General features: G+C 49.3%; 1 protein-coding gene across 1 annotated transcript; it reads right to left on the bottom strand.

Annotated features, from left to right (window-relative positions):
* Nucleotides 1-2,411: 2,411 nt before the first annotated feature.
* On the bottom strand, nucleotides 2,412-16,885 carry LOC122392592. Its single transcript, XM_043387642.1, has 6 exons — nucleotides 16,813-16,885; nucleotides 16,384-16,641; nucleotides 4,025-4,168; nucleotides 3,398-3,611; nucleotides 2,787-2,929; nucleotides 2,412-2,498 (listed from the first exon to the last, which is right to left on the bottom strand). Exons 1-6 carry the CDS (start codon nucleotides 16,865-16,867, stop codon nucleotides 2,431-2,433), a joined length of 882 nt encoding a protein of 293 aa, XP_043243577.1. The 5' UTR covers nucleotides 16,868-16,885; the 3' UTR covers nucleotides 2,412-2,430.
* Between the last annotated feature and the right edge of the window lie 5,687 nt (nucleotides 16,886-22,572).

Genomic DNA, 22,572 nt, shown 5'->3' with positions numbered 1-22,572 from the left:
CTGGTGCCAAATGCCTATAGCTATAGCAGGATCAGTGAGGGTTGTAGACATGCTACATACATTGTGCATTGAAGATATTGGCACAAAATTCATCCGTAATTACTATGCTTAACACCTAATGTAAGAAGCGACATAAATGCCTAGATGATAAAACTCTCTGGTCAACATCACACAAATTTATTGACATACTTTGCAGGTACATATTTACATTCATGGCAAAATATACTTTCGATTTGATTCAGAAACTACAGCATTTTAGGCGCAATTTCAAAAAGTTAAAGACCAAATTCAAAACGTTCACGTGCATTTTGAATGTAAACTTTTTGAATTTGGTCTTTAAATTTTTGAAATTGCGCCTAAAAAGGTGTAGTTGCTGGTAAGCTTGCATTTTTGTAGGTACAACAACGACCATATATTGAATCATAAAAAACCTTCTCATGGCATTCATCACATACCTTTTTACCGAACAAGTACCTACCCAGTAAACATGCCGACGTCGGCCCGACGTCGGGCCGAGGCTCGGCCCGACATCGGCCCAACGTCGGTTCAACCTCGGCCCGACATCGGCTGGACGTCGGATATGCCCGCATGTTCCGACGTCCAGCCGAAGTCCAGCCGACGTCGAGCCGACGTCGGGCCGAGATCGTTTGCCGAGGTTGACGAGATCGTTTGTCGTTGGACCGACGGGGCCGACGTCGGCATGTTTATTGGGACAACGCGCCAAAAATATCAACCGGCGGCGGGATTCGAGCCCCCCAGTCGCCGACGTCGCATACTGGGACAACACGCCAAAAGCATCAGCCGGCGATGGGATTCGAACCCCGTGTCATTCTAACGCGAGGTTAGTGCGCTAACCACTACACCACGCAGCCAGCTAACGAACTTGGTTTGTTTTGTTGGGTTATGCCCTTTCGGTCTGACAAGACCATTTCAGAGCCGGAAGGAAGGATCATAGGATGGAGACATTGGTCTTCTTGGCGAGCACCCTGGGTCCAGTTCATATAGAGTCCCTGGTCCCATTGCTGTTACGTGACACTTATTGGAAAGGGCGACCCCACAATGGATTTATATAGCCACTCTTACACACCTGCACCAACGTTTCCCAAAGTGTCCCTTTGATAAGCGGCATTTTGGCAAAGTGACACTTGCCGACTGGCCTTTCTATATGAACTGGGCCCGGCCCTGATGAGTTGCCGGGGCTGAGCCTGACCAAAGGATAGGCCGAGCAGCCCCCAAGCACTCACCGCACCCGGCTACGGGCGAGCTCGGCTTACGGGCAATTCCAACTGGGATAAAGTTTCCCGTCCAGTCCGGATCAGGGGGTTGCGGCGTGGAGGAAGATTTGAGTTTCCTGAGGATATTTTGAATACAGAAGCTCTTTATGAAACATGAAACATGTATTTTATATTATTTTAACGGTCAAAACAGCGGCCGATGTCGGTCCGACGTCGCCCCGACGTCGGCCCGACGTCGGCTGGACCTCAGCAATTGATCTCGGTCCGACGTCGGCCCGACGTCGGCTGGACCTCGGCTGGACGTCGGAACATGCGGGCATATCCGACATCCAGCCGACGTCGTGCCGAGGTTGGACCGACGTCGGGCCGACGTCGGCATGCCGATGCCGAGTTGCCGACGTCACCCCGACGTCGGCCGACGTCGGGCCGACGTCGGCATGTCTACTGGGTAGCTACCATGCAATGATTCTAAAATTTTCCGCAATCCATCTATATCTCAACTGACACAATGAATTTGAAATACCCTAACAAAACCTATAACTGTACATAAAAAGAATGCAATACTACAAAAACTATGAATTTCTGAAGTTATTCTCACATGCTGGAACGTTGAAACTCTACTTTTGACGTCCATTTCCACGTTTGATTGAGCCATCATATCGAACTGCTTTCATTCTTCAGTCACAAGCTTTCGCACCAATCTTGAATTTTTACACATCATCTTGAACCATGCTCCAGTCTTTCCAACAAGGTACTATGTAACATCAAAGCAATTTTGATTTGTTACAACAGCTTCAGATCATGATAGGCTTGAGGGTTGTTACACCATTTGCCAGACAAATCTCTACAAAATGTGCATCAATTCCCAAACTAAGTAATTGATCATATCAATTATCAGTATTTGCAGTTTCCACACAATGTTTCATGATACTATTCTATGTTTATATAAAGAAACTCAAATAATCCACCAATTGTTATTGAAACACTCCCACTTCAAGAATTCACAGCAATAACAGTACAAGTTCAGAAGCAAACAAACATTGCGCCAGATTTCGTATGAAACGCGCCATCGTCCTGAAGTTTCTACCACAGACGGTAGTTCAACCGCAGCCGTAGTGCGAAAACCCCTGCCCACCTTACCCCACGGCGGAGCTCGGTTGCAATTTGTAAATACGCGCACCGGGAAGATAGTCGTCTAGCCAAAGTACTTCAAAGAGATTTTGCTGCGTTTGGGAGGCTTGGTAAGCTTGTCGTATACAGACTCTGGAAACGGAACACGTCAGATTACACACTGATTGCTAGTGATGTTACATGGGGCAACTCAAACTGATGACGTCACCTACAGATACATAAACGAACACAATGACAACGTGTGTATCACTGAGTAATGACGTCATGAGGGCTGATACTGATATCGTGACGCCACTTACGGGGATACACGTCACCAAGTGTGACGTCAGTACTGGTGACGTCACGTGCGTCAGTGTGTGTCCGAGAGGCCGGTGGCGCCGTGTCGGCTGGTGTGGGTGGTCAGAGGCAGAGGTCACTTACTTGGGACCTTGAAATCGATGGTACGGGACTGGCCACTGTCACATCCCAGGTCTGTCTCGTGCAGGGCGGTCAGGACGGCCTGGTAGTTTTCAGTTGAGGATCCAATTAACAGTGTCTTCAGTTTCCTGCAGGTCACTGCCATCCTGCAACAGATCATAACAAAACAGAACAGGTCAGTATACGGGACACAGTCACACAGTGGCACCAGCGGTCGACTCAACACGGAGACACCATGTATTTACAATGTCGTTCATAACAGAACATGTGTGCCTCCGGCCATCTCAAGTTGGCCCAGTCTGGTGCTGCAGTTTGCTACAAATGTTTCACACGATACAATGAGTTTTATGCCACCCCTGACCCCACATACATTATTTCTATATTATATTAAAATAGTACCAGCGCAGTTACGTATCTGCCCGTCCGTCTGTCTGTCTGTTTGTGTTCATATACATTTAATTACTTGCATCAAAGTGTCTGTATTGCTTTATTCATTTTCAACGTCCCTGTGCCCGTACTCCTATGTATACCTCCAACGAATACGGTTATCGCTGGGGTTATTGCGGTCTATCCAGATACACCTAATATCCGCCGTCGCCGTCCGGCCGACTGACCTGCTGACCGCTGCCACCTCTGACTGGGTCAGGGCAGGGATGTCCGTGAGGGGCCGGGTGTCTTTGAGCTGCACCGTATCCAGCTGGCAGCAGACGTGGAGGGCGGCTAGCACAGTGTCGCAAATGACGCCGGATCCGATAAAAGTGACGTCCTTCAAGCTGATGAGGGCAGCCAGGAGGCGTACCGTCGCTTCCGGTGTCACGAAAGGTGAGTCTGTAAAACATAAATACAGAAGCCATAAGTGCTTATGTACACACGTTGCGATCACCGTGGCCTAGATCCCAGCAGTAAGATAAAATAATTACGAAGCGCGTAACGCATAATATCGGGTTCTCCACAACTCACAAGCATTTAATCTGAACTCCTTGATGTGGGCCACACTTCTAACTGGTTAACCTCGAGCAAATCGAGCTCGTCGCTGTTGAGGTGCCTAACCGAACGATGAATTAGCGCCCCAGTCGCGACACCACAGGCATGCAATACCGGCGAGAGCCGGACGACAGGCGCAATGAGTTTTGTATTCTTTTAGAGTAATTTGAGACAACAGAAGAGTAACATCTCCCGTTCATAATGCAACATACACAACACTTCGTAACTTTCTATACTTTACTCATGCTGCTGCTCACCAACTATTGCCAGTCCTGTGACTGTGTGGGTCGCCAAAACAGCCAGCTGGTCCAGAAGTGTGTCCGTCGCTAGCCGTATAACAACATCCAGTCCAGACGTCGGCCATCGGGGGTGATCCACCGGCGTTTCAGTCATCCCGGATCCTGTGAAGAGGGATACAATTATCCGTAAACCCGCGTCGTGACGGAGGGGGGGGGGGCGTTTTTAACCCGCGACCCTCTGGGGTCCTGGATTTCAAAGCCCTACTGGGGAGGGGGTGTTTGAACGGGGAGCATTCATTCTGGCCGTGGTTCATAATGTCCAGGGCATGATGTGCCAAGTGTTCGAAATGACCAGTGCCTTGGGTACATGGTTCATAACGTCCCAAAATTTCATTGTCCTATTGTGGCCAATTGGCCGCAAATAGGATATTTTCACACAGGCCAGCTGGTTCATATTGTCCAAAAGAGGCTATATGGATGGAGTGTCCTGTGTTTGAAGTGTCCAAGGAATGTGTAGGCCATATTTGTGGAAATGATCGTTATGGCCAGTGATCAAAGTGGCCAGTGGTGAAATTGGCCAGTCCAACTCCCTACTAACTCGGCTCCTGGGCCACGTAGCGACACGCTGTAGGTGCTGTTCGAAAGAGCGTAAAATAATGAAGAAATTACTGCTGTCACATTTAAGGGCAGGTCAATGGTCAGGTCACCAGAGGTCACCAAAGATAAAGTGTCGCCATTTTCCAGGTCAAACTTCGACAATTTTCGACAAATCGGCGCATAGCTCAGGAACGGATAGAGCCCCGCTGAAAAAGCGCACTCAATGGCTCTTTTAACGCTTTTCCTGACTAATTTTCTAAGATTTAACCTAGCTTCTACGGTTTATGCTGCAGGAGGGCAGAAACTGTCAAAATAGACGTTTTTTGTGGAAACAGATTTTCGGTAACAACTTTTTACTATAAAAAATTAGCACAACTTTACTTTGAGCAGCACCGTATTCCTATCATCAAAACACATCGAATAAACTATAATTTGATCTTAAAAGGTCAACTTTAAAATTTGACCTCAGGTCAAGGCCATGGCCTGACAGGGCGTACTGCATATCAGTCGATCCGTAATCCACATCGTCGAGCGGAACACATCTAAGACACTTTCATCGTTCTAGCGTGCCTATACCATGAAAGCTGTTATTAGCCGAAAACTGTTGGTTACCATTCGTGACCTGGGATGACCTCAGGGACATAGCGAGGGGTCACGGGTGCCATTTTTCGGTTCAGTGTGTCATGTTTACTTGTAATCCGATGTTTGAAAGTGTTTAGAATGACGTTCGTCCAAAAGGGAGCTTTTCAATTTTTTTTCAGAGAGGTCGTAAAATTGACGCGATCTTAGGTAAACGATATCTTAATTCTAAGATATACGTTTTGTGTAGACTTGCTCTTATCAATAGCTGAGGCCGGGGGGATCCAGGGCGTCGCAAGTCCATCTACGACACGTCGCAAGTTGCGACACAATGCCGTCGCAAGTTGTGTCGTAGCGGAAAAGGAGTGTAGTATCGGATACGGCAGTGATTTAGTGACTGCGTTATCCGCGGCCTTGGAAGAGACGATTCAGTTTGTTGTGCGCCACAGTTGTGTTGTATTCTATAGTGGTGACTGCGCGACGGTTTTTGCGGACGTGGGCGGAGGGCATAAAGGGGACTGCTTGAGAAGGTGAATACAGTCTTCGGTGAAGGGACACGAGGCTCTGGCTGGGCAGGCGATGCGGCACGAGAAGGAGATAGCGACGTCGGTCACTACATTATGGCGACAAGGATGAGATGGTATTAATTTTAAGCAGGGATGCGGAGCCGTGGAAATTTCAGACGGCTCCGGCTCCGGCTCCGGCTCCGGAGAAAAAAATCGGCTCCGGCTCCGGCTCCGGGTGAAATGTCATGGCGGCTCCGGCTCCGGCTCCGGCTCCGAGTAAAATGGTCCGGCTCCGGCGGCTCCGGCTCCGGCTCCTAATCAGTACATCCCCTATGCGATCAGTTAAATACCGGTGGAAGAAAAAAGGCGATGGGATTGGTACACGTTGCTTCTGTATTTGTATAACAAGGCTTTTTTGAATACCACATTGTTTTACGCCTTGTACAGGGTGTTTCTGAAAATGTTGACACATTTGTTTTGGTATTTGGAGGTACTTACTGCATTTAACCCTAGAACGCCTAGGGGGGGGTTGTATCAACCCCCCCCCCCCTGAGGTTTTTTCGAAGTGCACGCTAAACGGCTTGTCGTAGCGGGCTGAAATTTTCAATACCCTCTGGGGCAACCTTTGCGCATCTTTTGCCGAAAAAAAAAATTGATCGGGTCATATCAGGTCACGGAGTTATGACGTCATAAGAGGTACAGCCTCCGGCCGGATTTTCACAAACTGAGTGCCAACGCCCGAGGTTTCCTGCCGGTGGTACGGACATCGGTTGATGGATCGTGATGAAACTTCCCATGCATGTTGGGGCAAGTATTGGCTATCATATGGTATAAGAAATTTGACCGGGTCAGGTCAGGTTGCGGAGCTATGACGTCACAAGAGGAACAGCGTCCGGTACTATTTTTGAAAAGCGCCCGAACCACTATTTTGCTAATTCTTGTCACCTCAATGGGAATATGCAGCAATATTAGCTTCTATAGGGAGCAAATGGACCTCCCAAATCCAAAAATACAATCAGATTTCAAAAATTTAAATTTTGATTTTTCGAATTTCTGCCGCCGACTGTGACCTTGCCGACTTCCGGCGCTCCCAACGCGCCATTTTTAGAGCTAGGGAAACGAAATACATACCAAACGATAGAGAATTGATCAAGGAACACGATAGTGAAGGTTTTAAGTCGATATCTCCCACCGTTTTGCCGCAATCGCCGCCGAAAGTTGAAAAAGTCTATTTTCCCGAAAATTTGACCTTTGACCGGTCAAAAGTAGGTCAAATGTTGACTTAGGACCACAAAATATACCACCAATCGCGAGATCTCGTTGAGAGCAATCCGTTGGTTTTTTTCCGCTAAGCTCTACGACTTTCCGTTTCGAAACGCCAGGGGGGGGTCGTAACAACCCCCCCCCCCCCTGGTCGTTCGTGTTATGAGAAATGGCCTGGTCGTGCGAGGGTTAAATTCACGTGTTCAATACACGAGACGAAAGAATAGTTTTTTGGAAATATGGGCCTGTTCCATTGGCTCCTCTAACCTCCTCAAAGCTCCTCAAAGCTCATGAAATCGTTCCAGTGGCTCCTCCAACCTCCTCAAAGCTCCTCTGAAGCTCGCCTAAAACCTCCTCTAACCTGCTCCGAAATGAAAGGTGGTTTTTCGGATGAGGCTATGGACGACACAAATGGCGCGGCAAATACAAAACAGGTGCATCATGCTGCCTAGTTATCGGATGAAACTAGGCAAGTTAGCCGATATTCGAACGAATTTTATTAACCGTCGTGCAAATATCGTAGCGGAGAAGTGAAATGCGTGAAGGTTGAAGGTTGAAATGCGTGAAATGCGTTTATGAGTGAAATGCGCCAGGATTGCAAACATTTTTTTCCACAAACAGCTGATACCTCCTCTGAACTGCGTTCCAGTGGTCACCGAAATCGGGACGAAATACGGCCTCCTCCAACCTCCTCAAAGCTCCTCTCATCTTTTTTTTCTGAGGAGCCAAAGGAACAGACCCTATGGGTCTGTTCCTTTGGCTCCTCAGAAAAAAAGATGAGATAAGCTTTGAGGAGGTTGGAGGAGGCCGTATTTCGTCCCGATTTCGGTGACCACTGGAACGCAGTTCAGAGGAGGTATCAGCTGTTTGTGGAAAGAAAATGTTTGCAATCCTGGCGCATTTCACTCATAAACGCATTTCACGCATTTCAACCTTCAACCTTCACCCATTTCACTTCTCTGGTACGATATTTGCACGACGGTTAATAAAATGCGTTCGAATATCGGCTAACTTGCCTAGTTTCATCCGATAACTAGGAAGCACGGTGCATCTGTTTTGTATTTGCCGCGCCATTTGTGTCGTCCATAGCCTCATCCGAAAAACCACCTTTCATTTCGGAGCAGGTTAGAGGAGGTTTGAGGCGAGCTTCAGAGGAGCTTTGAGGAGGTTGGAGGAGCCACTGGAACGATTTCATGAGCTTTGAGGAGCTTTGAGGAGGTTAGAGGAGCCAATGGAACAGGCCCTATGTAGTTGACAGCATCAGTGCTTTCATTCATCATGCCGTATTACTGTACGAAGGAAAAGGCTAAGATAGTGCAGTTCTACTTCGAAACCAATTCAGTTGTTCTGACACAAAGGCGCTGATCTGGATCTGGATCTGGATCTGATCTGGAAAACCGGATCTGGAGCGAGAAGCCCTCAGACGAGGTCGCAGAACATCAGCTGCACCCGCCCCGATGCACTGCATGGTGCGCTGTGAGCAGCACGGGCATTGTCGACCCAGTCTGGATCGAAGATGACGCGGGCAAGGTTCTCACAGGCCGTTTTCACGACGGAATAGCAGGCGTCTATTTAATCCCCATTTGATCCTTTGGTTCCTCAGGAATTTTAGTAGTTCTTTTTAGTAGGTTCCCCAGCTTTCGAATGAATGGTGCGTTAGTTTGCTATTTTTCTATTAAATATCACATCGATTTACTTTATCTAAGGATTTATCACTAATATCAACATAAAGCGTAAGCACAATTATAAAATTATGAAATTATTAAATACTAGTACAATAGTTAAAAAAAGATACTGAGTTGCCAGGCTACAAAGAATATATTCATTTATGGCGCACGACAGACATTTAGAAAGCAGCGCCCTGTTTTATTGCACGCTGCTAGCCACTTCCATTGGGTTTTGCAGGCCGACGTCATTGGTCGTTACACGTATGATGTCACGCGACTTGTGGCCTGTCACGGCTCTTTAATGATCTCCACTAAATGAATGCAACAATGGCCTTTTAAGTTGATCTCTGTGGCCATCTGTCTATGGAGCGACCAATATGAAAGTTGGGTGAATTTACCGGGGTTACATGACTATGAGCAAGCAAATGTGTATCAGGAATGGATTTAGGTGGAGAATTGCGCTGGACCATGAGTGCTCGAACGCTCCCAATTCCACGCCGGTTTGGCTTTGGAGCCGAGACAGACGATGCGGGTCAAGGTCACCGCTGGGGTAACGGTGGATTGGCTGCGCCCGAGCACCCGTAACGCGGCACAATTCTCCATCTATGGATTTTCCTATTCGCTCAGCATTGTGATAGGCGTTCGTAATAGCATTTACTCTGCTCATGTACCTATCCCCGGTTATTTAAAAGAAGTTTTTGTGGGGGAATATCACGGCTTTAGGTACTCGGTGGCCCTATTCACGACTTTCAAAGAATGCTCCGATAACTAAACACCGCACAGACCTACTGCATTAGTGAATCTGACAGAAAGTCTGTGGAATTACATCCCCCCTCACCACACCCCTAAAAAACTCATCCAGTGTCCAAAACCACTTTTATCGACTCGCCAAAAAAAAAAACAAAAAAAAACACACACACACATACACACACAAAGCATGGGGCATGTCAGCTCTCAGTTCATTTATCATTGTCTTTACCATGGTTCAATTGCATTGCGCGATTTAAAGGGACCCTCCCACCTTCAAAAAAGTTAATGAATTGGCATGAAAGTGATGTCGCTGGGTTCAGAAAGAGCAAAAACGAATATCTACCAAATTTCATCGAAAAATATTCACCGGTTTTCAAGATATTAGACTTTTACTTTTGTTTACTTTTTGGGATCTCCGCTGTTCCTAGCGACTTTATTTGAAAGTGCGGCATTTGTTGCGCGCAAAGCAGCATATACCACCGCGTGCTACAAAACGTTTTAGTCAAACATTTAACGGACGTTCGAAAGCCTGATGACGTCATCAGATTCCCGTAATGGTTAAGAGAAAGGGACCACGCTGGTCCCACCCTGCAAGTAAAGGGAAGAAATTTCTTGAACACCATAAAGCTGCGGGGGTTGCGACCAGGATAAATGGTGGTTTCTGAGCCTGGCCGCAAACTTGGCTATCTCAACTCAAAACTAATGTTAAGGTGGGAGGGTCCCTTTAACCCTCGCCCGTAAACGGCGATCTGCCACCTTCGCCCATGCAGGGGGGGGGGTTGGTGCGACCCCCCTTGGCGTTTGAAAACGGAGCGTCGTAGAGCTTAGCGGAAAAGACCAACGGATTGCTCTCGCCGAGATCTCGCGATTGGTGGTATATTTTTTGGTCCTAGGTCAACATTTGACCTACTTTTGACCGGTCAAAGGTAAAATTTTCCGAAAAAAATCAAACTTTTTCAACTTTCCGCGGCGATTGCGGCAAAACGGTGGGAGATATCGACTTGAAACCTTCACTATCGTGTTCCTTGATCAATTCTCTATCGTTTGGTATGTATTTCGTTTCCCTAGCTCTAAAAATGGCGCGTTGGGAGCGCCGGAAGTCGGCAAGGTCACAGTCGGCGGCAGAAATTCGAAAAATCAAAATTTAAATTTTTGAAATCTGATTGTATTTTTGGATTTGGGAGGTCCATTTGCTCCCTATAGAAGCTAATATTGCTGCATATTCCCATTGAGGTGACAAGAATTAGCAAAATAGTGGTTCGGGCGCTTTTCAAAAATAGTACCGGACGCTGTTCCTCTTGTGACATCATAGCTCCGTGACCTGACCTGACCCGGTCAAGTTTCTTATACCATATGATAGCCAATACTTGCCCCAACATGCATGGGAAGTTTCATTACGATCCATCAACCGATGTCCGTACCACCGGCAGGAAACCTCGGGCGTTGGCACTCAGTTTGTGAAAATCCGGCCGGAGGCTGTTCCCTTTGTGACGTCATAACTCCGTGACCTGACATGACCCGGTCAAATTTTTTTATCAAAAGATGCGCAAGATTTGCCCCATAAGGTACCCAACTTATTCATAGATGGTTGATATCGCAGCTTGGGCGTCAGCAGCGCGGCCCACAACGCGTCGGCGCCAGCGCACGCAGCTGTTGGCACTCGGCAGCCGGTGTTGCGACTTAACGGCCGGCCGGCCCCATGAAGGAGAAGCTCTTGGTGAAGCTTTGTGATCGCCTCATAGCCGCCTTGGATGTCATCTTTCTTGGCAGATCCATCCGTTCAGATGGTACGGTGCAGTCTGGATAAAGGACGAAGTCCAACGCCGCTAACCCCGCGACCGCCACCCCACAACGTGGCCGCAGACCGAACGGGCGTGAGGGCCGTAAGGGCCACCCCGCCATCCGGTAGGTGGCTGAGCAGCCGGGCGCAGCGGCGCCTGGGCGGCGGCCGCGCTGAGATGAAGTCCCAAACCGCCATGTCGCCATCACCGCCATCACCATTGCTGCAGCTGTTCCCAACCGCCTCAATCGCCGCCGTTTTGCCAGCAGTCGCGCCGCGGAATGGCAGAAGCTCCAGAGTAGCCTCCAGCGCCCCTCTCCGCACGTGTGCAGGTGCACTGCGGCCGCCGGGTCCGACGTCCAGGCAGTAAATTGAACTTTTTGAGTCAAACACGTACACATATGATAAAATGAATGTCACCATCGTGTTCTACGCCCCAAATTACGCGACGAGACGCTTCAGATGAGTACTTTAAAGTTGAATTTTGAGATCACAGGTCGGGTCAAGGTCAGGTCAAACACCTGAAATCGGGCTTTCAGTAGCATGGACTTCAGGACTTCGCAATGGGCGCCTCTCGCCATAAACTCTGTCAAAACGGTGCACAATCCATCTTATAAGGCCTACAAGAGTGTCAGCTCCATATAGGGGTCAGTCAAGCATAGGTCAGGGTCAAGGTCAGGTCAACCGGGTAGGCACATATCCCCGAAAATCAAACGTTTGCCGCCTCGTGCGTTTCGCTGCGCCTATTGGTTCTCGAGTTATCGGCTGGGGGCGTTTAACGCCCCCCCCCCCCCAGCAAACGGTGGGTGGCGAAATACCCCAGCAACTGCCGGGTTAACTGGGTGACTTGTGGTTGCTAACGCTCACGTGATTTGCCATAAAATTTGGGATCGATCACAGGAGATTCGTGGCTATAGGGCATCTAGAATCGATGCTTTAGAAGAACTGAGTTCCGAGAGTTTGAGGTCACAGAGAGGTAAGAAATTTGTAGATGGAGGTCACAATTGGATGTTACAGAGGTCATCTGGGACACGTCAGGTCACAGAGGTCAACTTGGGGTCATCACAGAGCTCAATTGGAGACCACGGAAGTAATCTGAGACACGTCAGGTCACAGAGGGCAACTTGGGGGCACGTCAGGTCACAGAGGTCAACCTAGGGTCATCACAGAGCTCAATTGGAGGTCACGGAGGTCATCTGGGACACATCAAGTCACAGAGGTCAACTTGGGGTCATCACAGAGCTCCATTGAAGGTCATCACAGGAGATTCGTGGCTATAGGGCATCTAGAATCGATGCTTTAGAAGAATGCTTTGATTTACTGATTGACGTGAGAAAGTGAAAAGCCCCGTTTTACGCGGACCTTTTTCGAATAAACTGATTCTGATTCTGATTCTGATTCTGATTCATTGGGGCCATCTGGGACACGTCAGGTCACAGAGGTCAGCTTGGTGCCATCAGAGAGGTCACTTAGAGGTCACAGAGGTCATATGGGACACGTCAGGTCACAGAGGTCAACTAAAGGTCATCAGAGAGCTCAATTGGAGAGCATCTGGGACACGTCAGGTCACAGAGGTCAGCTTGGAGTCATTAGAGAGCTCAATTGGAGGTCACGGAGGTCATCTGGGACACGTCAGGTAACAGAGGTCAACTTGGGGTCATCACAGAGCTCTATTGGAGGTCATGAGGGTCATCTGGGACACGTCAGGTCACAGAGGTTAGCTTGGGGTCATCATAGAGGTCACTTAGAGGTTACAGAGGTCATATGGGACACGCCAGGTCACAGAGGTCAAGTTGGGGTCATCACAGAGCTCAAATGGAGGTCATCTGGGACACGTCAGGTCACAGAGGTCAGCTTGGAGTCCTCAGAGAGCTTAATTGGAGGTCACGGAGGTCATCTGGGACACGTCAGGTCACAAAGGTCATGTTGGGGTCATCACATAGCTCTATTTGAGGTCATGGGGGTCATCTGGGACACGTCAGGTCACAGAGGTCAGCTTGGAGTCATCAGAGAGCTCAATAGGGTGTCACGGAGGTCATCTGGGACAGGTCAGGTCAAAAAGATCAACTTGGGGTCATCACAGAGCTCATTGGAGGTCATCGGGGTCAGCTGGGACACGTCGTTTTTGGAATTGGGAGAATATTTTGGGGGATGCCCCTTGCAACGTCCAAGACCGCCTTTCTGGATTCGCCAGTAGTTGCTGGAATGGTGTTAGGCTACTTCATATCCCCGAATACCCCAATAAATGTGAATATAACATCCCAGTAAACATGCCGACGTCGGCCCGACGTCGGCCGACGTCGGAGTGACGTCGGCAACTCGGCATCGGCATGTCGACGTCGGCCCGACGTCGGTCCAACCTCGGCACGACGTCGGCTGGATGTCGGATATGCCCGCATGTTCCGACGTCCAGCCGAGGTCCAGCCGACGTCGGACCGAGATCAATTGCTGAGGTCCAGCCGACGTCGGGCCGACGTCGGGGCGACGTCGGACCGACATCGGCCGCTGTTTTGACCGTTAAAATAATATAAAATACATGTTTCATGTTTCATAAAGAGCTTCTGTATTCAAAATTGATCCTCAGAAAACTCAAATCTTCCTCCACGCCGCAACCCCCTGATCCGGACTGGACGGGAAACTTTATCCCATTTGGGATTGCCCGTAAGCCGAGCTCGCCCGTAGCCGGGTGCGGTGAGTGCTTGGGGGCTGCTCGGCCTATCCTTTGGTCAGGCTCAGCCACGGCAACTCGCCAGGGCCGGGCCCAGTTCATATAGAAAGGCCAGTCGGCAAGTGTCACTTTGCCAAAGTGCCACTAATCAAAGGGACACTTTGGGAAACGTTGGTGCAGGTGTGTAAGAGTGGCTGTATGAATCCATTGTGGGGTCGCCCTTTCCAATAAGTGTCACGTAACAGCAATGGGACCAGGGACTCTATATGAACTGTACCCAGGGTGCTCGCCAAGAAGACCAATCATCCTTCCGGCTCTGAAATGGTCTTGTCAGACCGAAAGGGCATAACCCAACAAAACAAACTAAATTTGCTAACTGGCTGCGTGGTGTAGTGGCTAGCGCACTAACCTCGCGTTCAAATGACACTGGGTTCGAATCCCATCACCGGGTGGTGCTTTTGGCGTGTTGTCCCAGTAAACATGCCGACGTCGGCGACTGGTGGGCTCGAATCCCGCCGCCGGTTGACATTTTTGGCGCGTTGTCCCAATAAACATGCCGACGTCGGACCCGTCGGTCCAACGACAAACGATCTCGTCAACCTCGGCAAACGACCTCGGCCCGACGTCGGCTCGACGTCGGCTGGACTTCGGCTGGACGTCGGAACATGCGGGCATATCCGACGTCCAGCCGATGTCGGGCCGAGGTTGAACCGACGTTGGGCCGACGTCGGGCCGAGTCTCGGCCCGACGTCGGGCCGACGTCGGCATGTTTACTGGGATATTATGCACCATTTTCAACACTCTCGCTGGCACGGATTGAGGCCTAATAGACGACCCGTCAGTTCAAGCTCTATAACTCGCGTTAGCGTCAACGGATTGCAACCAAATTTTCAGGATCTACAGTTTAAACAATTTTACACCTACCGTGTAAATTTCGTGACCATGACCCGAATGACCTGTGACCTGTGACCTCTTCCTCAAGGCAAGGTCAACTTGCGACACAACCTACGACTGCTATTTCAAAATCGCAAGTTGTGTCGCAAATCAGGCTATTTGCGATAGACTTTACTACTTAACCCTATTCCTGGCGGGCTCCGCCGGGACAAGAAACTGGCGGGGGGGGGGCCGATTCGGCCCCCTCCCCCTGAGATCTCGAGAACGAAGCAAGATAGCGACAAGCGGTAAACGGCATCGGATACGCACAGCCAAGATCTACAATTTTTACAAAGGTCATTTTCAGGTCAGGTCAAAGATGACGTCACAGGGGTCGAAAAAGTCAAAATGGCGGCGCTAGATATGGAGAGAGTTTTTCTCGAATAACTTTCGAATTAGTCAAGATAGGAACAAACTAAGGGCATCATCGTGATCCTCTCGTCAATCCGCATCGAATGATATATATGTTGACCTCGAAAGGTCAAGGTCAAAGGTTGACCTCAGGTCACGTGACCTCGAGGTCATCATGTATATCATTCGATGCGTCTTGACGAGCTGAACACAATGAGACCATCCACGCGTCTGTATCTTGTTCCTATACGGAGTTATTGGCCAAAAACCTTTGGTGACCTTTGATGACGTCACATGACCTCACAGCTGCCCAACAGCAAAACAGACCTCAAGGTAGTGAAGGTGGATCGTATATGAAGTCATGTATGGTATATGGGGCCATTCCGACCCGTTTTAGTGGTAAAAACAGGGAGTTGATTTTTCCCCCATTGACTTATAATGGGGAGGTCGCGAAACTGACCTGACCTTAGGTCACCGATATCAAAATTCCGAGATATACAAATTGCACATACTGGTACCCTAACTAAAGCCTGAAGAGAAGAAATTGATCGGTCAAAAACTCTAGCTCTGGCGTGATTGCAAACTTTTCTGAGGTAGGGTCACCAAACCGCCTCTGGTGACCTGACCTGAGGTCAGATCAACTCAAAATTTTCAGACCTGTTGCGTAGAAGCCTTTTAGAAAAAGTCACAAAATTTGAGCTTCCTAGCTCAACGCGTTTGGGAGAAATAACCAAAAAACCTCAGGGGGGGGGGCTCCTGAGGCCCCCCCGCCAGGAATAGGGTTAAGTAACGCTACTCATCGATTGATCCCTTCAAAAACGACTTACTACACAACTTGCGACACGTTGCAGCTACGACGAGGCTTACGACGCTCTGGATCCCCCCAGCTTCATGTTTCAAACCGATCGGTCAATCGATGTAGCTACGGCAAACATTGACACTTTTTATAAAGTGAGGTCACTTGGCGTGGCCTTGTAACCAGACCTTGAGTGACCTTGAGTGACATTGTATTACTGATGCCTCAGACTTAATTACCTATCAGACCTCGGCCCGTTTATGTCCTTATAAACAAAGAAGTATCGTCGAGCAAATTCGCCCTTCCCTTCTTAACAGTTTTTCTCACAACACAAAATATGCAGCAATTTCAGGAAAGTTAATGCTTTTCCTTTTTCGACTACGCCATTCTCGAGATCTAGTGCCGCAAATACGTGTAAACGCAACGGTGCTAGAAACTTATGTACATACGTGTTCCACCAACACCAGCACCCTACGACCCTTCTCACCAGTGATGTCCAGTCTCTTCAGCGACTTGGGCAGCAGCCGCAGCCACTTGCCGGAGCTTTCCACAGGCGGGCTCACATCGAGCCGCTCCAGAGCCTTCAGCGGCTCCAGCAGCGCCTCCAGCTGCCAGTCGTTGATACCGGCCGGCAGCGTCAGCTCACGCAGACTGGAGCCGTTGGCACGCGCCAGCCGGCGCAGGGCAGAGACCCGCAGTTTGAAGCCGCGCAGGTTGGCCTTCTCCAGGGCGTGGCAGGTGGCTGCTGGAGTAAAGCAACACCAGTCAGTGAAGTGATCAGTGAAGTCAGTGAAGTCAGTGAAGTCAGTGAAGTCACCAGTAAGTGAAGTCAGTGATCACTTATATACACAAGGGATGACAGTTACAGCGGGACAAAGCGTACCAGTTCGTGTAGCGCGTTTCACACAGGACTCACCGACCAGTCGGAGGTCGGTGTCCGTCTCAGCGGTCGGCGCCCGCAATTCGGTCATCTTCGGCTGGTCCTGCACCTTCACTACTAGCTCTAGGCCCGTGGCCGGCGTAGACACCTCTCCACCGCGGGTTTTCTGATCGGTTAGCTCCCGCCGACAGTCGCCGATGATATCGTCGACAGCGGACCGCCACCGACGGCAGACTGTCGGCACCGAAGGAACATGGGGGATCGGGCGGCATGCCAGCGAGCGACAAACATCAAAGTCAGAGTTCAAATACAGGCAGCGTTAGAAATTCTATAAAATATAACATCGATATTCCATATAATGGCAACCGGAATTCACATAGCTACAAGCCATTCATTGGAGTTTATATATCCACCCAGACTTTCCCAACTTGCTGAACTCTCAGTTGGCTAAGGAAACACATCACATCGACTCGGATAATAGTTATTGTGACACACGACCTCGCCAGTCGCCAGGACACTCACCCCGCCTGGCGCGGAACATGTCCCTGCAGTCCACCTTGCTCAGCACCATCTTCAACAGCTTCGAGTCAAGGTGGTAGATGTTGGCCTCGCGAGGCGCGGGAGGCCTCAGCTTACCGGACGCCGCCGGCCCCATCTCCTCCGTAGTTGGGGTGACGTCACAACTGGTGGTGGCGTCACACTTGTCACAGGTGTCGGCCTTCAGTGAGGCCACCTCTTCGCCGTCACTGTGGTGAAATGACGTCAGAGTGACGTAGTAAGACGTCATCTAAGGTCAGTCATAAGGCGATAATTTCGAGATGTCTTCATTTTACCGAGACAGCACCGTATCATGGGCGCCCACGCATGGGTGGAGAACATGCCCCGGCCACCCCGGCCGTGGCCGGGGTAACTTTCAGCCTACCCCGGCGCGGCCGGGGTAACTTTTACACTCTTGTAAGTCCTAAAAGCTGTCCAGTGGCGGATCCAGGGGGGGGGGGCAAAATGGGCATTTGCCCCCCCCCCCCCAAACGGCATAATTTTAACCCGCGCACCGACGGGGGGGGCGGATATCCGCCCCCCCCTGAGGTTTTTCGCGAATAGCGGGAAAACCGCGGCGCGTAGCGCCGCGAAATTTAATATGACTATTCCCTTATCAATTTTACACATGGTGTGCAAGTTTGAACCTCCTAACTTTCAAGGTCAGGTCACCAGGTCACTTTGAATGACCCAACCTCAAGTCACTTTTTTGCAACTTTGTCACCGTGCCAGAGCTACAGTAGATGTCGGAGGCCTTTGAAAGTCGCAGGATGTTATTAGGTCATTAGTAGCTACAATTTGTTTATCTCGGAATTTTGATATCGGTGACCTAAGGTCAGGTCAATTTCGCGACCTCCCCATTATAAGTCAATGGGGGAAAAATCAACTCCCTGTTTTTACCACTAAAACGGGTCGGAATGGCCCCATATACCATACATGACTTCATATACGATCAACCTTCACTACCTTGAGGTCTGTTTTGCTGTTGGGCAGCTGTGAGGTCATGTGACGTCATCAAAGGTCACCAAAGGTTTTTGGCCAATAACTCCGTACAGGAACAAGATACAGACGCGTGGATGGTCTCATTGTGTTCAGCTCGTCAAGACGCATCGAATGATATACATGATGACCTCGAGGTCACGTGACCTGAGGTCAACCTTTGACCTTGACCTTTCGAGGTCAACATATATATCATTCGATGCGGATTGACGAGAGGATCACGATGATGCCCTTAGTTTGTTCCTATCTTGACTAATTCGAAAGTTATTCGAGAAAAACTCTCTCCATATTTAGCGCCGCCATTTTGACGTTTTCGACCCCTGTGACGTCATCTTTGACCTGACCTGAAAATGACCTTAGTAAAAATTGTAGATCTTGACCGTGCGTATCCGATGCCGTTTACCGCTTGTCGCTATCTTGCTTCGTTCTCGAGATCTCAGGGGGGGGGCGGTCATCCGCCCCCCCCCCCCCGTCGGTACTAAGTTGGCGCAGACCCCCGTCGGTGCGCGGGTTAACATTACGCCTATGGACGATGCATGGAAAGAATCGATAAATTGTTATGGTTTGCCCCCCCCCCCAAAAAAAAAAACTCTGAGCTGGATCCGCCTCTGAAGCTGTCGCCATACGAGAAAAGAAAACTGTCGTTTTTCGAATGTTAACTGCCATGGGCGTAATACTGCAAACCAGGTTAAGGTATTTACACTATTTAGGTACTCAACTTACCATGCGGTGACGTTGAGCCCTATGGACCCGCGTGTGGTTGCAAATGCCAAGATTGCTCTCAAATCGTGTTCAGTTTCGAAAATTTGGCGCGCCTTCGGCGCACTTTTTTAGAACCGCTGCTTGACCTCACTGCCTTCGACTGGCCTGCCACAAACCGCAACCATACCGTCAGGGCGTAGCCGTCAGGATGCTCATACACCGAGCGTCCGTCACGCTTCGAGCTCGTACTGTTGTAACCGGAACGCGTGCTCTCGCCACGCGGAGCCCAACGCTCAAGCGATTGAGCTACGAGACCGGGACCGGTCGATATCCCTGGATAACTCCCTGTTTGTCTTATATAAGAGGTTGAGCCACCCAACATTGAAAAAGACTGTGTCCCTGGATGTCAGTGATCCATTTTAGCGCTTTGGTTCGAACGTTCAATTTTCTCTGTAAAGCTCCTACGAGGTGAGCTGTCATCTTTTTGTAGCTATTTTGAGACACAATAAAAAGCTGAAAACGCAACATTAACTCATAATGACTCATGATAGGTATGGTCTGAATAATTCGAGGGTTCCGAGCAAGACAACCCTAAGTGTCATTTTTTTTCGAAATTGAGTTAAATATACCAGTCGAATCAGCTCGACGAGCCACGTCGGATGCAAGCACAGCCGTACCGCTGAGTGCGTCCTGTGCTGAGATATAGAGTGCAAGAACAACCTAAGTGACATTTTTGACACTTAGGGTTCAGGCAAGAACATCCTAGCCGTCTTCGCCAGGACTCAGGGGCGCATCCAGGGTGTCGTTTATGGGTGGTGAAGGGGCTCTGGTCAGCCACGTGCAAAGACACTGGTAAAAGTGTCCTGTAGATTAATCCATGGCCGGAAAAAAATCCATCCACGACTGTCGAATATGGGGGTTTCTCAGACACCTACCTGTCCTACATACGTATATTTCGTCATCGATTCGTCATCACCTGGTCTACGCCCCGAGTGAGTGGCGCAGTCATTCGGACCGCCCGGCACGACCCTTCCCCATACGACATCAAGGAGCATCAAATCACCTACTGGAAGGATTGGCAGTCGATCCAGCGCCGATGCCTCACCGAAAGCGGGCCCTGGAAGAACATGAGCAAGGTGACTATCACTCGTGGCGAACCAGAGGTCAACGTAGAGATAGACTACAACAACCAAGAGAAGAGCATCCGGATCCAGGCTGGACGAGGTCGAGGACGACACCCTGGCGACACGTCGCCTGCCATCGAGCCAAAGCAGCTCTACAGCAAGCGGCTGCCCATCAGTGCGGAAAATACCGCGATCTGATCAAGCTCTGTGACGACGGGAACATCCCGGAGCCGTTCCAAACGGAGTACAGGAGCTTGCCGCACTCGGCGCGGCAGGAGGACATTCTCCCGGAGAGCGATTTCGACGATCCGGAGGAAGAGGAGTGAGCAGGGGCGTCGCCACGGATTTTTGAGTGGGGGGGTCGGGTTTCCGGTCTTCGTCTTGATGGGTAGGGGTGTTTTTAGCCACACTCCCGGTTTTTTCGTGTGCCCGGAGAAAAACCTCGGCGCGCAGCGCCGCGAAAGCAGCGGTATATCTTATAATACATCAATTTTGCATCGTGCATAAAAATCAAGCACAGGTCACCTGAGGTCAGGTCACAATGTCATGTCAAGTTCAGTTTTAATGCCTCTTAAAACTGCAATCTTGTCATTCCTATAGATTATCTCCTGACTCCTATAAGTCTGAAATTTGGTGTAATGAATGGGATTATAAGTGCCAACAGTTCATGGATCTGGGATTTTACATCTGAGAAGTGAAGTCAGGTCAAATAGGTATGTGACCTCACCAATGATGATAAGATATGGGAAAAAGCACGATGCCTTCTGCTTTGAAAGAACATGCTAAAAACGCTAGATACTTTTGTAGCCATGGCACCTTGTTCATTTTAGAGACAAGGTGCAGCTAATGACCAGTGGTGACTGGAATGGTCAGTGATTAGGTCATCAAAGGTCTATAACACATTTTTGACAACAATTTTTAATGGCGACGTTGTAGAGCGATGGCCGATGACAGCACCTGGAGTGTGTTCAGCTCAGTAACACAGATCGATCCATATGCAGCAGGTTCTTTTCTAGTCAGGTCATGACCTTTACCTGATGTCAAGTTTTCTATTCAAGTTCAAATTGTAAGCCATGCGACGTGTTTCGACGAAACAAAAACGATGGTGATTACATGAATATTGAATATCATACACATTCACTGAATCATAGGTTGTTACATAACAAATGTTTCGGCAAAATCCGTCCGTTTAGCTGTTTGGACTCTATGGTACACAAGCCATAGACCCGAAGTCATATCTGAGGCGAAGTTGGCGAAAGAGTTAAAAAAAAGCTATCGAATACGCTTTCTGTGTTGCTGTATAGGCTAGCTCTTATTCGTATTTTACGGGTCGCTAAGGTAAAACGCTTACCAACGTAACGCTAAGGCATACTTTCGGCCCCTGATCGAGGTAGAGCTTCGCGGAAGAGCGAGGATGCTGCCCGTGATGAGAGAAAGCCGATGATGCCCAATTTCAAGGTCTTGGCCGGGTCATCTTAGGTCAACGCCCAAAAGTAGGAAAAATCTGGCCGCCTGCTAGAACTTAGTGAGCCTTAGCTGTTATCGGGGTCCCTAGTACGAGTTTGATGTTAGTCTTGAACAAAAATGATGACTTCATGCATTTTGGGTAGATCGGGTCGGGTCAGGTCAGGTCGACGAGCAGGTTTCCTGCCGGCCATCTAGAGTGGGTGACTGACAACCACCAACGATAGCTTCGTAACATGTTACATAACCACCATTTATCAAAACTACTTCAAACGGTTCAAACGGGCGCTAAACTCGAAATCAGCCCCAAAAACCACACTTGTAAGTGGAAGCAAATAAAACTCAAAAAAGTTAACCAAGGTCATCCATATTCGAATCAGGGCAATTTTTCATAATAGGTGTAAAATTCATTAACTCGAGGTCACTGGAAGTTTCGTTGCAATATCTCCTTTTTGCGCGTCTTATTAGGAAAGCTCCAGAGGGATCCATCATTGAACCCATTTCCCCTATGCAGGCAGGTCCGAGGGTAGCAGGGGTGAGGCTAGCCAGGTACCTCATAGTTACTGATACGTCATCCGACGAATCGACTGCAACCATTATTTTGACAATCAGACGAACGCTTGGGTCAGTTTTGACGCGCTCGCTCATTTGAGGGATAAAAAGGGACTAGAATCATATTGTCATGCTGATGTTCTAGCCCACAGCTTATTGACCTATAAGCAATAGGGACTAGGGAGCTCTTGAAGCGATTCTGAATCTGACGTTGTATTTGTTGATGTTGCTGACGCCAACTTCCCTGACATGATAGCTAAAAAAAGCATACTCAGCATCGCCAAAAGTGGGGGGGTCGACCCCCCGGTTCTAACGAGTGGGGGGGTCGCGACCCCCCCCCCCCCCCGACCCCCCCCGTCGGCGACGCCCCTGGGAGTGAGAGTGAGAGAGTGAGAGGAAGGACACCGCAGGGAGCGTA

This window comes from Amphibalanus amphitrite, unplaced genomic scaffold, assembly GCF_019059575.1.
Source record: "Amphibalanus amphitrite isolate SeventyFive unplaced genomic scaffold, NRLGWU_Aamphi_draft 000492F_arrow, whole genome shotgun sequence".
NCBI lineage: Eukaryota > Metazoa > Arthropoda > Thecostraca > Balanomorpha > Balanidae > Amphibalanus > Amphibalanus amphitrite.
Note: the sequence above shows the minus strand (reverse complement) of the source record. Positions and strands in the feature narration are given on the sequence as shown.

Coding starts and splice junctions, on each gene's coding strand:
- LOC122392592 (XM_043387642.1), bottom strand. CDS start 16,867: ATGACCGAATTGCGGGCGCCGACCGCTGAGACGGACACCGACCTCCGA. Junction 4,169..16,383: donor GAAGAGACTGGACATCACTG/GTGAGAAGGGTC, acceptor CCCTCTTCACAG/GATCCGGGATGACTGAAACG. Junction 3,612..4,024: donor CACAGGACTGGCAATAGTTG/GTGAGCAGCAGC, acceptor TATGTTTTACAG/ACTCACCTTTCGTGACACCG.